This window comes from Pyricularia oryzae, chromosome 3 (genome assembly GCF_000002495.2).
Source record: "Pyricularia oryzae 70-15 chromosome 3, whole genome shotgun sequence".
Classification (NCBI taxonomy): domain Eukaryota; kingdom Fungi; phylum Ascomycota; class Sordariomycetes; order Magnaporthales; family Pyriculariaceae; genus Pyricularia; species Pyricularia oryzae.
Genome location: NC_017849.1, coordinates 4131835 through 4145627, shown reverse-complemented (window position 1 = coordinate 4145627; position 13793 = coordinate 4131835). Strand labels below are relative to the sequence as shown.

Here is a 13793-nt window from a genome sequence, read left to right as displayed (position 1 = left end):
CAATTAATTAATTGATTGAAGGCTAACTCGGTTTTTGCCGGGATTTGTATTGTCTTGGTGACGGTTTGTTGCCTACCAACCTTCGACCCTCGAACAACTCATTAATGTATTAATAAGTGACACATTCATTCTTATTCGATGAACTGTGCCAAACCCCAGATAGCGAGGCAGATCCTGCGCGCTGGCCGCAGGAGTCCAACATGTTCTCAGTGCCGCACCATCGCATGCAGCACGACGCTGTATGCAGGCCATAACAAATGGTCCAAAATCAGGCACGAGAAAGGCGCTGCAGACGCTAAGAAGACGGTTATAAGGTCTCAGCTGGGCAAAGGTTTGACCTCACTATGCAGAAGTATGTTTTCACCCCCCTTGGTCCGTCGGGCTAATCCCGTCCCCCCAAACGACGGGCTCCCTCCCCATATTTGTAGCCCGGCAAATGGAGACGAACGGTATCTTATAGCGATCGCGTGAAAAAAATAAAGCTTTTGGCCAAGATAGCCCTCAACTTGCAAGTGCCGTAGCTGCCGCCAAGAAGGCCGGCCTGCCCAAGGAAAACATAGACAGTGCCCTCGCACGAGCCCTAGGGCGTTCCGCATCGGGCGGCGCGCTCGAGAGCATCACCGTTGAAGCCATGATTCCCCCTTCAGTTGCCATCTTGATGGAGGTTGAGACGGACAGCAAGGCCCGCTCTCAGCAGGATATTCACAAAATCCTGAAGGCCCGCAAGGTCACTGTCACGCCGACCAAGTTCTTGTTTGGTAGGACCGGCCGTGTTGTCTTTGCTCCCAAGCCAGACTTGGCCGCCGACACGCTGATAGATCAAATCATGGACGACGCCATTGAGGCTGGTGCGGAGGACCTCGAACTCAACGAGGATGGGAATGTGGTCGTCTGGACGCCGACTGCAAATGTGTCTTTGCTAGCCAAGGAGGTTGGTGGCAAATTTGGCCTCGAGACGCTTAGCACCGACATCCTATGGACACCCAATGAGGACACTATGGCTGAGATCGACTCTGTCGATGAAGCAAAGAAGTTGGCCGAACTGCTGACTGCCCTTCGAGAGCTTCCAGAGATTCAAGCTATCTATTTGAACGCTTACCCAGGCAAACAGGCAGAGGAAGATTGGGCAGATGTGGACAGGAATCTGGACACCTGAGGAACTGTATTTTACAACGCACGCTATCTGTACATCATGTTACACTTTTGTATAATAGAACCTAGATCAGGGTTCCATGTTACCCGGAGTGGAGATCAATATCACAGCGGATGTCCCCAAAACATAAAAGGAAATAAATATCACAACGCCTGCTTTAGTCGTCCTGGCCAAAACAGTGTTGGCCTACACGAGCAGAGATGACATCCCATTTAACGCCGAAAATACCCAATTGACTCCCATAATCATACTTCAACAGCCCGCCCGCCCAGTTCATCATTCCGTCCGTGACTCTTCTGGAGCCTGGGGTCTCAGCCTAGCCTCGGCGGCCTCGGCTGCTAGCCTCCTGTCCCTGTTGAGCAGACGTTGGGTGCGAAGCCTCTCCAGCTCGGCGCGGATCTCGTCCCTGTCGGTCGGCACCTTGTTCGTCTGCTCGGGCTTGGGCCAAAAGTCGTTGACCGTGAAGCGGTTGTCGAGGTTCGTGCCGAAGTAGAACATAACTCCGATGGGGAACATGACGTACATGCCGAACTGTAGGGGATCGCGTGGTGAGTCTCAATCTGATAAACGCGACCCGTTGCGCTGCATTGGTGAATCTTTACCGACATACCTTGAACACTTCGAGATTGAGACGACCCATTTTGATTGTTATTTGGTTATGGACGAAAGAGAATGTTGGTTGGTAGGTCGGTAGGGACAGAATATGTACGTAGATCAATCGTGTGGTGTTTGGTGTTGGAAATCTAGCGATGTCGCCGTCTATTCTAGATAGTCCATTGATGCAGCCCAAATCTCTGCCGCCAAGTGCCTGGCCCGGCGGACGCCAATCGTACGTACATTTAGGACCACTGTAGGCACTTAAGCTCAGGGTGGGGTTGCCGGAAGCTTGGGCCAGGATTCGGAGCTCGGCGTGCTGCAGGCACTTTCCTTGGCCGATCGCGACGCGTTGGAAAATTTTTTGGTTAGTTACAGTAAGTACTAGGTACCTACCTGAATGGACCACTCATTACCAAGTATCAAAGGACTGGCTGGGCCCGAAGGAACCAAGACCATAGGCCATATATACTTCGTGCGATAGCACTATACTGATTATTGTTCGAGAAAAAAAGTGAAATATAATTCGCAAATATTAAGCTGTCAACTTTTCACGCCCCCTTTTGGCCTGGGCAACTCTTGGTTATCCTCCAAGCTGCCAATCCTCGTCTCCCAATTAAGCGACTAAGCGTCCCCCACACTCCGTCCTCTGCCCAATCCAAATCATCTAGGTTGAAGTGTTGTCTATGACGCCACACCTCCCGAAACCTCAACCCTTCGAGTCCCTTGTTGGGCAAATACTGGTCCAGCCATGTGGTAGAAAGTGGCGCAATCAGATAAGTGCCGTTTTTCTCCTTCAGGTACTCTAAACTTCTCCTGTCTGCTGGCGTGTCGCATGTTGCAAGCTGCTCCAGTTGGGCGTACACATCCTCGCCCTTCATTCCCATGACGTCCCTGGTCTCAAGTACTTCGTTTTTTCCGTTCAACAGCCAAATTGGTGGCGTATATGTTTTCCACCATATAGCTTGCGTGACATCTGGCTGCTTGCTCAAGAAGACTTGTCCTGGGATAATCCCACCCTGATGGTAGACACCCATTAGGACACCTAGTGCGACGTTGAATATTATCCATGAAGTCACCCACAACTGTCGCATGGTTGGGTTCTTTGGTAGGCGCACTGAGGACAGTATCAGCGGCACCGTGGGTAAGAGAAACCTTGCTTCTTGGTGTTGAAATATAGAGAGCACAAATATTCCAGAGAGAGCTGAGTAAAGTCGTTGTGTAGACCTAGCATTGAGCACCAGCAAAAGAGCTCCAGGGCCAATAAGGAGAGGTAGATTGGCCAGCATATGTTGATACCATGGATGAAGTCCATGCTGCGCCAGGTTCTCGGTCGAAATGTTATATAAGAGGTTGTTGAGGGGTGTGATGACAGGATTGGAGACAATGTCTGTCCACGAAACCGTTCGGGTGTAGAATGCAGTGTCGACGACTACTGCCACCAATGCAGTCACAAGTCCCGACAGAACAAGTACCACAAATGATAAGGGCCTATGTGTGCCTTGAGTTAGAACCAGTAGCTCCTGAGCGTGGTAACGAGGAATATGGCTCACCTTTGTTGGAAATACGGTACAAGGCGAATCCCAGGTACCAATAAGAACGCAGGAAAGGTGATTCTGTTGAACACACCAAACACGCAGATGATACCAAGCACCACAGAGGCCATGAGTGAGTCGCGTTGCTACGGTCAAAAGTTAGCGCGCATCCCCTTTGCGAAATATATCGCCCTACAGGCTGTCATCTGATGTAGTTGAGCTTACCGGTGGACTTGCGACGATGCGCTCGATGAGTACCAGGCTCCACGCGACAGCCAAGGTCTCGATCGCGTTGGAAAATGTATGTGTCTGGTACGTCCAAGTGACGTAGGACGATGCAACGAGCATGACAGCCGTTCTCCTTTGCCTTGGTGAAGGAATGAGCTCGTGAATAGCCCAGTCCTCAAGCACAAAGCTAAGAACAAACATCAAAACTCGGAGCGCCCAGAAGACAGCGATCGGGGGAATCTCTCCGTCATGTCCATTTCCGATCCACAACCACCTTAGCAATAGCATCGGGAGACCGTATACCGGCCATAGCGGAAATACGCTTCGGATCGGTCTCTCGCTCGTGAATTCCCATGTGTGCCGAACTGGGTAGCTGAAAATCTGACCTGTAGTGGGGGAAAGAGAAAGATGTCAGCTGATGTAACAGGAACCTGAAGCGGCCATCTTCCATGCAGTGGCGTTTTTCTCTAGTGAATTCATTTCATCTCAAGCGCCAGTTGCCGCAGAGGGTTTCCGGATCTGGACAGGAATGCGACTTGCCGGCGATGACCTCGGGGCCTTGGAAATTTTCGTCAGGGTGCAGATAGCTAGGCGACAAAGCAAAGTAGAGTCGCACAAGGACTAGGAAAAGATATGTGCGCCGCCACATGTTGGCCTGGCTGAAGGTGTATCGCGCTTCGTGAAGCGCATCTGTGAAGGGGTGGAAAGCTCGGGAAGCAAGTCGTCGCGGTGGTGGAGGATATCGAAGGAGGGGAGCTAATGCAGCAGGAAGTATCGATAATACAAAGGCGGGGAGGTTGTAAGTGCTTGAATTATAGAATAGAAGAGAACGATTACGAAGGAGTGTAGATTAATAAGAAGGGAGGACGGGAAGCGGAAAGTATGATGGGCGCGCTGCGCGCGAAATGGGTGGGCAGTTTGGGAAAATGGAAATTTCGGGACTTGCTTGTGTACCAGGCCACATGGCGATACAAATCAGACGAAAGCGGTTTACCCTTCCTTGCACCTGGCAGGGGAGGCAGCTATGAGTGGTACTGGGATGTGACGATGACGGCAGGGGATGGCCCACGCTACAAGTACCAGCAAGTTAGATTGCCAAGAATAAGCAGGGGTAAGAGGTGTGCCCACACGGGGAGATCATCATGCAACCACTTGAAGCTTTTTTCCCAGCTGTCACCCCTAAAGGTGTCAGGCTGGCTTTATCGCTTGCATTTGGGGTCTACGTGAACTTGTAATGGACACCATCATCGTTCATACTAAGTGCCCTCCATGAGAACTCGTTCTAGTTAACCTGCTAACGAACGTTTCTCGCTTTGGCCTCCATTAATCACCTGAAATACATTGTGTAAAAATCCCTGGCAACCGTAAACAGTGGAAGCTTCATGATGCATTCCATCATTTGTTGCTGCCCCGCAAGTATGTGTGCTACTAAGGCGTTTGCGTTGTCGGCCAACGCACTCCCCAACGTGATTGAGAACTGACACAGTGACCCTTGGCTTTTCTGTCAAGTACCACTACCTCACCAAACTCGCATACAAAAACTTAGCGTAGGTACCTAACCTTATTCCAGCCGGTACTACCTTACTTAGACCATGATTTCCGGTTGCTCCGAATCATTTCCCCACGAATCAGCCGACATAGCAAACGAATTGTCTTTGAAGTGTAGGTACCTACCTCCCTCCCTAGGCAGTCTAGAGGTTGGCGAGTTGTATCATGGCGCGGGGTGTTATGATAATGACTAGATTTTTTTTTTCAATCCTTATCCTATCCAATAGCCTGCAATAGTGAACATTGCCCCAAAGCAGTCAGTCAACTAACTAGGTAGGGATATCTTGCCTCTGTGAACAGGGCAGAATCCTACTTCAACTCGACTATGCCATAAATAAGCTGGATATATCACAAGCCCCGTCCGTTCATCATACTTGGCCACCAAAGGGGCCAATTGTTACGAAGAGTTCTGTTTTGTAAGAGGGACGCGGAGCACCCAACAGATATAAGTTGCAACCAAGTTCACTCGATGCTTGGATTTGCTAATATTCGCAAAATTGAGCTTGTTTGTTGTTGAAAACTCAGTAATGCAAAGACCAAAGTCATCAGTCGCAACGACTAATTAATTTGAACCCCACTTTCCCGTCGTCTTGGCGGTGGTCTGTTTAATACTGCGTTGAGAAAATGTTATCTCCTATTTTTATTGCATACCTGACATTACATTTATGCGGGCGCAAACCTTAGATCTAGAATAGAGCCAAAGGTCGGAACTCAGAACTCAGGAGGTAACTCCTAACCCTGCCTGTCCTGTTGTAGGAGACGCAAACAGGCAGGCAACAGCAGCCTGGCGCTCGCACGGACTAGACCAAAACCATCGCCTGAGTGCCTCCACACCTCAAAGTCATTTGTGAGCCTAAGGTGAGCTCCACAGTGACTGCCTGTCCTACCCCATTTGCCCCGCGTGTGAGCCGCGAAGGTACGTACAACCAACCAACACGCACGCTGCATGCAGACGTCTTTGACCTTTGCTCGCGACAGACGAAACCGAATCACTAAATGAATCTCGCTTCACACAGGTAGCAACCGCCGAGATCTTGACCATCAAGTAAAACTCTACCTGCCCAACACATCCATCCCAAGTGATCAACTCTTCACTTGCGGGCCTCTCTGCCTAAACCGGTCATCTCTGCCTACCGACCCCAGCCCGCACAAGTGAGTAAGCTAAAAGGTCGCTGTGCCTCACTTTACCCGCTACTTGGTTCCCATTGCCAGCCATTCATTCCCATCCACCCCATTTACAGCCAAACGCATCTTTGTCCATTCACCACCAACTACGCCACTTTTCAAATCGCATATCGCACCACTAACGTTTGGAATCTTGCGACAAAAGCCTCGACGACCAAAACCACCACCGCATCATTCGAAAATAATCTGCAAAATGTCAGAGGGTCAGCTGCAGAAAGTAAACCTTCAGAGCAACGATGGCCAGTCCATCGAGGTTGGTATGTCGCCATTTTCAACATTCCTTCTTGCATTGTATCCTGCCATTCCGTGGTGCTTTGCTGACCTCAGATACCTGATTAGATCGCGCCGTCGCATGCCGTTCGCGTTTGATCAAGGACCTGATCGGCGATTTGGGCGAGGAGATGGTCGCTTCCACACCGATTCCGATTCCGAACGTCAGCGAGGCCGTTCTGAGGAAGGTTCTTGAGTGGTGTGAGCACCACCGGAACGACCCTGTTCAGACCAGCGATGAGGACAGCGAAAGCCGCAAGAAGACTACCGATATCGATGAGTGGGATCAGAAGTTCATGCAGGTCGACCAGGAGATGCTGTTTGAGATCATTTTGGTATGCTTTTAAGCATCTCTTCCATACACGGGGATATGATTACTAACTCCTTCCAGGCGAGCAACTACCTTGATATTAAGCCGCTACTTGACGTTGGTTGCAAAACGGTTGCAAATATGATCAAGGGCAAGTCCCCAGAGGAGATTCGCAAGACTTTCAACATCACCAACGACTTTACACCCGAGGAGGAAGAACAGATCCGTCGTGAGAACGAGTGGGCTGAGGACCGTTAAGAAGTACGTCATGGTAACGGAGGCACGACGATATGCAAGAAGATGAGATCCGGGCATAGGTCATGACCAGAAGGACTTCAAAACCGGCGTGGCCTGATTACCCTGGTGCTTTACACTTTTTCTTTTACTCCCTAGGCTTCAACAAGTCTGGGTTAAGTCGCGAATTTCACGATGATTACGGCATTGATTTTAGTGGGCGTTTGAACTTCTGTACCCTTGCAATCCCATCTACCATTTCTTCTGTGGCTGGATATCATAATGAACAAGGGGTTCGACATGATGTTGAAGCCGTTGAAACGATCCAGTCATGGCAAGTGCCTGCGCCTTGATGGGGATGTTGTCTTTTCGCCCTTTCAGTGGAGAGTCAGCTTAATCTTTTCAGGGGAAAGTCAGAAAGAAAATACAATGGTCGGGTATAGAGCTTGAGGTGGGTTGCCCCTTCACAAGTGGTGTACTCACTCTTCAAGTCTGTGCGCCGATTTCTGGTTGCCTTCCACTTGTATATTATCCCAGGTCCCGGTCCTGGGCTTTTAGTCTGTAGTACTACCACTGCCAATTTTGCTGTGCTCTACGCTGAATGTGTTAAAACAACTGGCGTTGCCGGCTCACAGTGTGTCCATGTCATGATGGTTTCACGTTCAATCCAACATTTCACATGGGACGATGCTTCATTTCGAGTTCCATTTTGCCCATAACATGCAATGACCTTCTGAAAAGAGACCAAAGCCAAAACCAGTGAGTAGGGTCTTGGACTCTGTGGGCTGTACTTCCACCAACATGCTTTTTTGCCCCGTCCTGCCTATCATCATGATCGTCCCTGAAAAGAAAAAAAGAACCGAACTCCGAGTGGAAGAAACGCATGTCCCCGATCATCCCGTCTCCCTCATCCCACCATCCTGGACGCTTCCAGATCGACACTGCGGCATGTTGGATCGATTGGTAGAGTGCGACAAATTTGGTGAAGCCGGAGGTGTGAAGAGAATCCAAATGATGGAGGCGAGTTGTTTAGATACCGAGACGGGTCTTGCGCCAGTGCCTCCGCTTAGCGTTGTACCTAAAGATGAATCCATCTGTTAGCATAAGTTCCTACAAGCTCTCACGTAGCCTCTGGAATCGTTGGTATCCGTCATCTCTCTGACTGAGAGGCCGCTCGAGCAGCCTTTCTGCTTCGATCGACGTTCGACGTTGCATTTGATGGCTTCGAGTCGCTAGTCGTACCTGATGGTGTTGCCTGTGCGGAGACGAATCCATTGCGGAATCGGGCGGTTCTGCTTCTGGGCCTTGGCCAGCTTCTGCTTGGTGCGGAACGACTTGTGGCTCTGTATGATGATGGTATGCGATCAGTAAAACTGCCCTTCTTCGCAAATCTTCACCCCTCCTCCCGACGTCGCGCCCCCGGGCTTGGGAAAAACCGCGGTCGGGACTGGGAAATCATTCTAGGTCCGTGGTAGCAGTAGCCGCAAGAGGGCTTGAATTCGGATCGTACATACCGGCATTTTGGCTGCTTGTTGTCAAATGCTGAGAGGATGTCTTTGGGTGATGTCGTGTGGACAGACGGATTTTTGGTAACGTGGGCGGGATTAGGAGACAAGTTTGTGTGGGCGACCCACTTCGGGAAATGTGAGGCTTGGTGTTGCTGTGGCTGAGGAAAGTGGAAAACTTGATCAAGGAAAAGGGATCACCTGATCGCGCGTCACCTGACTGGACCTTTACAAAGTCAGTCCGTTCCATAGCCCCGCCGCCACATGCAAAAAGCAGTAGCGCGGCGGTAAGTGAACCGTGCACGGATAGGACCCCAGATTTGTAACCCGACTCCGCCCGCCGCTGCATATCGTTAGGGAAGGTCCGCGGTGTCATGAACGTTGATAATGCTTGACCGACAATAAAAGTCGACATTCCTGAGACAACGCATCTACGCGCAAACGAGCTACAAACCACAACATTAAATCCATCTTGATTTGTGGATCGCGCAAGCCTTTAGCATTCGGATCAAACAAATCTTGTGTTCTAGATCCTAACGTTCTCCCGCGCTGATCTTGTGTCGACACCCTGTTGAAGATCATAGGAGGAGGACCGCAAAGCTCCGTATCTTCGGGCAACACACAAACGAGCACAATGGGACAAAGTGTTTCATGGCTTTCAGGCCTCATCTGGGCGAAGAAGGAGATCAGGATTCTGATCCTCGGCCTGGTATGGCACTCAAGCGCACCACTTCCGGATCTGGCCGTTGCGCACTAGACTAATGGAGATGTTGCGGTCAGGACAATGCAGGCAAAACAACATTGCTGTATAGGTTGAAGGTATGATATGGACTTTGACGGTTATAGTAGCTTCGAATGGCAGGGTCAAGCTGACCGTTGCCCTGTCTTCCTCCAGATAGGAGATGTCGTTACGACGATACCGACGATAGGCTTCAACGTGGAGTCAGTGACATACAAAAATCTCAACTTCAACGTATGGGACTTGGGTGGTCAGACATCGATCCGTCCCTACTGGCGATGCTATTATGCCAACACGGCAGCGGTCATCTTCGTGGTCGATTCGACGGATATCGACCGTTTACAAACCGCAGCCGACGAGCTGGCAGCTATGCTGAACGAGGACGAGCTGAAGGATGCAGCATTGCTGGTCTTTGCAAACAAGCAGGATCAGCCTGGAGCAAAGGGAGCCGGTGACATATCACAGGCACTGAGGCTTGGCGAGCTTCGGGACAGAAACTGGAGCATCATGGCATGCTCTGCTGTCGACGGCAGCGGTGTAAATGAAGGCATGGATTGGCTCGTGGTAAGTTGCGATACCCACCACATACATCTCTTACTTCATTGGGGGTTGTCCTTGGAACATTCCGCCAGCAGTATCAGGATCGGGGCCAAACTCTGCCTTGGGTTGGACGCTTGTACTAACCTAACCTCTTTAGCAAACGGTCTCGCAAGAGTCATAAGTTACTAGACTCTTGGTATTACACTTCACCCACACGACCTTTTTATCTACGACTATATTATGCTGGTTTGGACTACATTAAGGGAGTGCCGGTCTCACTCACACAGCTGTCCCGAGACATTATTACTTTCAGCATTGCGCGCGGTAGAGATCTACCTCGACGGTCTATCCGTTTGCGCCTACTAATAACAAGGGAATTTGCGAACTGCAAAACTGGGCTCGCATGCCTAATAGTTCAAACTTGCATATGCTTGACTCTCATATTCACATTCCCCAACTTGCAACATAGACATCAGCACATGGCTGCGCGCCAAATAGTTCATCGCTCTCATCGCTGAGGTTGGACTGATTTGTTACGGTTGTGCTGAATACAGCCCTGATGTATGGGCGACTCTCGTTTTGTTAGTACCCATGATATTATGGTTACTTCAGCTAACACCTGCAAGTCAATTTACTCATTCTGGCGGGTAAATAATTGGCCAAGTTGCTTTGACTTGGCATTTATTTCCGTCCGTGTTTGACGGCATGACATCCCTTCTATTGTCACATATTCTGTCTTTTTGCTCTCCTTTGACCAAGTCTCGGTGCAGGTTCCAAAGCCTCTTAGATCTCAAAGTTGCTCGACTATGATTACAATGATGATGGTGTTGATTGGTAGCATTCTACCATGCTTAGCCAGTCACCTGACCCAACCAAGCCACCATACCGACTCTTGGCAGCAGGGCCTCGATGACTCCGCCGTGGAGGGGAGGGTGTGAATAGCCGGAATACGGCACAGCGGTATGACGACAACATAGCCAAAGCAGCCCAACGACTCCATATCGGGGCAATCCCTACCTCCGACATTTGCATACTGCTCGGTACCTTTTGACGTAGATATGCATGGCTGGGTTCTAGGCGCTTACACCCCTCGAGTCTAAATTTGAGTTAGATTCAAGTTCAACCCCTACGAGATAACGAATTTGGTAATAAAAAAAAAAAAAAAACACTCTTCCCGTTATATGTCGTTTGAGTTTGCTACTCTGAACTTATCTCACCAGACACAGCGAACCTGGACGGCAGGCAAACCATGGTCACAACTGAGCTGCTGACACGCCAGGAGTGTCGGCAATCCTGAAGACGTACTTGACTGCGCTGGCCTTGCCTTCCTTCAAGCCCTTGAGTCCCTTCTCCACGCCATTGAGTCCTCCCTCTACAACCTCGTGCGGGTGTGGCTTAAAAGTCCCTTCGTCCAGCCAACGGGCAAGCAGTCTGAACCAGGCGTAGGCAAAGTCGCTTTCATCGCCGTGCGCGGTGCTGACCATTGTCGTGGTAATTTCCACGTTGTCGGGCAGAGCCTCGTCCTTGGCCGGAAGCACGGTAGTGATCTTGCCGCCCGTCGACATGGCCTTGGCGATGTTGAAGTACGAGTTGTGCTCGGACGTGGCGTCGTATGCGTACTTGAGCTCGGCGCCCTTGAGCGCGTCGCGGATGCCCTGCACGACGGCGTCGTCACCCTTGCGGTAGTCGACGATCGTGTCGCCCTTGGAGCGGTCGATGAGGCCCTCTACAAAGTCTGCTCCGCGGCCGGCGACGGTGATGATGGGGTGGATGTTGGACTTGACGGCGAGCTTGATGACAAAGGCGCCGACGGCAGAGGCGCCACCGTAGACGACCAGCGGCGTGGGCTCGGTCGCGGGAGTCCAGGGGACCGGCAGGCCGAGTCGGAGATGCAGACCGAGGGCTGATGTCATGTATGCAAGAGGTAGGGTGGCAGCCTCTGTTGGGCAGTGGTTAGTCCTGATCCCTTCGCTGTATCTGGGTGGTCTGATCATTCCCCCGTCATATGTCGAGTCTGCTCACCTTCAAAGCTGACTTTGCTTGGCAAGTGGAACGTGGTGTGCTGCCGTCCCAGAGCATACTCGGCGAAGCTCCCCCCGGGCGTCAGCATCTCGTGGAACGAGGCAACGCGGTCACCGGGTTTGAACTCCCACACGTTGGATCCGACCGAGTGGACAATGCCGGCGATGTCATCTCCAGTGTTCATGGTCTTGCCGAGCCACTCGGTTACCTTCCCTGCAATATAAAGGCCGGTCTGTTTTCAGCAAACTGAGCCAACCGGTCTTTCTTTTTTTTTTAGCAAAAAATACCAAACTGATGGATTCACAACGTACAATCCTTGGGATTGCTCCCTGACACGACAACGCGAATGACCAGCTGGTCCGGCCCCGGTGAAGGGATCTCGGAGTCAGCGATCGTTACCTCCGGACCCCTGGTAACAATAGCTTCTTTCATCATGATGGAATTATCTTTTCCTTATTTTTCTGCGACTGACGAATCTCCCTTCTCTTCAGGCAGATCAATTGCGATCCTTCCTCTCAAGTACAGCTCTGGACAGCAGCTTGCAAATGTGCTTTTCAAAACGAGAATATATATCCTGTGACAGCCAGACGATGGACTGCCGGACTCATTTGTCTCCGCAATCCCGATGAGGTCATTCTGACCTTTCTCCCATGTTCCATCAATCTCTAGGCAGCCAGTAGAAAACTGGACGAGTTTATTTGCGGGGGAGTTTTTCCTGTTTTCCTGTTCTTTTTTATTTTATTTTTTATTTTTTTTACTTTGCGCAATTCATCCATAATACTACATAACGATAGTATATTTTACTACGTACGTTTTACGCCTTAGTCTCCGGGGAAGGCGGCATGTGAACCGAATATTTCAACTATCCGAATTAATAATACATGTAGGTAGGTAGGTCCATGTAATCATACTGGGTAATTATTTTATTTCTCAACAATTGGCTTGGTAGGTAATTATTTGTGGTTGGTAGCTTCACCGCGTACATAGAAGTATGCGATGCCGACGTATCCGGCTCACTCCGCCGCTCAACACTTCGAGCATCCACAACACACAATCCTTCCAGGGCTGGAGGAGCCACCAGGGTTTCCCCGCAACACAGCCACAGCGTCCGCCCGAAGGCTGACGCTCTAAGCCTAGTGGGGATTGTTGTCTTGGGACTGGAGATACTAGGCTAGCCTAGTACGAAGTAGCTGCCAGTGCCAATGTTAAATTCTTTTTGGACAGTACTTTCTTTTTTCATCCCCAGTATGTCATCATGGCAGTTTGCGATGCGAGAAAAGGAATGCAGACTTGAATGTGTGAAGAGAATTGAATCTCCCGGGCCAAAAATCGAAGACGAGCCCATGATCGTCGCGGGAGATGGCACCCGATCGGGACTGCAAAACTCAATAGCTTTGAATTCTGAACACCTTGTAGGCCATAATATGTTCCAGCAAAGGTGCGGGTGAATGCAGATCAAAAGTGACTCAATTGTGGTATGATTGGTATCTCTATCAACACTCGTCGCCTATATCCCTTCATCATGTATGTATACTTGGTAATTACGTAACCACCGTTTTCGAGGAGGACGGGTCCCAAGTAGAAAAAATTACCATGTATGCATGGCACTATTCCAGTATAGTACTCGGTATACCTCACCTATTCCACCGATGCAGCCCTGTAGGCACTTGGCACAACGTCGACGCCGGAGTCAGGAATTCCGTTGGCAGACTGTGAGTAGTAGGCACTTTATCGGAAACAAGTGACTGGACTAGATTGATCCCGCGTAGGGCGTGACGTGGGATGCAGCAGACCACCAGACAGTACAAGAGGCTCTGCTACCAATCTGATGATGGACGTGTATGCAAGCCGGCCGGGAAGCCCCTACCATTGGTGAATTGCACACCGAAATGGGTCGACTTGGGGTTTGGTGTGCATGCCTGATTACGCA

The 13793-nt window shown here is 50.4% G+C and overlaps 7 protein-coding genes across 7 annotated transcripts; 3 read left to right on the top strand and 4 right to left on the bottom strand.

Annotated features, from left to right (window-relative positions):
* On the top strand, positions 1 to 1306 carry MGG_04981 (uncharacterized protein). Its single transcript, XM_003712432.1, has 2 exons — positions 1 to 352; positions 483 to 1306. The coding sequence occupies exons 1-2, from the start codon at positions 139 to 141 to the stop codon at positions 1154 to 1156; spliced, it is 888 nt and encodes a 295-aa protein (XP_003712480.1). The 5' UTR covers positions 1 to 138; the 3' UTR covers positions 1157 to 1306.
* On the bottom strand, positions 1099 to 1965 carry MGG_04980 (uncharacterized protein). Its single transcript, XM_003712431.1, has 2 exons — positions 1764 to 1965; positions 1099 to 1684 (listed from the first exon to the last, which is right to left on the bottom strand). Exons 1-2 carry the CDS (start codon positions 1791 to 1793, stop codon positions 1430 to 1432), a joined length of 285 nt encoding a protein of 94 aa, XP_003712479.1. The 5' UTR covers positions 1794 to 1965; the 3' UTR covers positions 1099 to 1429.
* A 193-nt stretch (positions 1966 to 2158) lies between these two features.
* MGG_04979 (GPI mannosyltransferase 4) lies at positions 2159 to 4510 on the bottom strand. The gene is made up of 4 exons (XM_003712430.1): positions 4051 to 4510; positions 3508 to 3896; positions 3301 to 3428; positions 2159 to 3238 (listed from the first exon to the last, which is right to left on the bottom strand). The coding sequence occupies exons 1-4, from the start codon at positions 4157 to 4159 to the stop codon at positions 2299 to 2301; spliced, it is 1566 nt and encodes a 521-aa protein (XP_003712478.1). The 5' UTR covers positions 4160 to 4510; the 3' UTR covers positions 2159 to 2298.
* Positions 4511 to 5989: 1479 nt separating this feature from the next.
* MGG_04978 (E3 ubiquitin ligase complex SCF subunit scon-3) lies at positions 5990 to 7718 on the top strand. The gene is made up of 3 exons (XM_003712429.1): positions 5990 to 6500; positions 6583 to 6848; positions 6905 to 7718. The coding sequence occupies exons 1-3, from the start codon at positions 6437 to 6439 to the stop codon at positions 7079 to 7081; spliced, it is 507 nt and encodes a 168-aa protein (XP_003712477.1). The 5' UTR covers positions 5990 to 6436; the 3' UTR covers positions 7082 to 7718.
* A 368-nt stretch (positions 7719 to 8086) lies between these two features.
* On the bottom strand, positions 8087 to 8577 carry MGG_04977 (60S ribosomal protein L39; the record flags this gene model as incomplete). The annotated part of the gene is made up of 3 exons (XM_003712428.1): positions 8087 to 8135; positions 8300 to 8400; positions 8572 to 8577. The coding sequence occupies 3 exons, from the start codon at positions 8575 to 8577 to the stop codon at positions 8087 to 8089; spliced, it is 156 nt and encodes a 51-aa protein (XP_003712476.1).
* A 294-nt stretch (positions 8578 to 8871) lies between these two features.
* Positions 8872 to 10972, top strand: MGG_04976 (ADP-ribosylation factor-like protein 1). The gene is made up of 4 exons (XM_003712427.1): positions 8872 to 9271; positions 9343 to 9381; positions 9458 to 9865; positions 9999 to 10972. The coding sequence occupies exons 1-4, from the start codon at positions 9197 to 9199 to the stop codon at positions 10020 to 10022; spliced, it is 546 nt and encodes a 181-aa protein (XP_003712475.1). The 5' UTR covers positions 8872 to 9196; the 3' UTR covers positions 10023 to 10972.
* A 16-nt stretch (positions 10973 to 10988) lies between these two features.
* On the bottom strand, positions 10989 to 12723 carry MGG_04975 (uncharacterized protein). Its single transcript, XM_003712426.1, has 3 exons — positions 12175 to 12723; positions 11864 to 12076; positions 10989 to 11780 (listed from the first exon to the last, which is right to left on the bottom strand). Exons 1-3 carry the CDS (start codon positions 12296 to 12298, stop codon positions 11095 to 11097), a joined length of 1023 nt encoding a protein of 340 aa, XP_003712474.1. The 5' UTR covers positions 12299 to 12723; the 3' UTR covers positions 10989 to 11094.
* Between the last annotated feature and the right edge of the window lie 1070 nt (positions 12724 to 13793).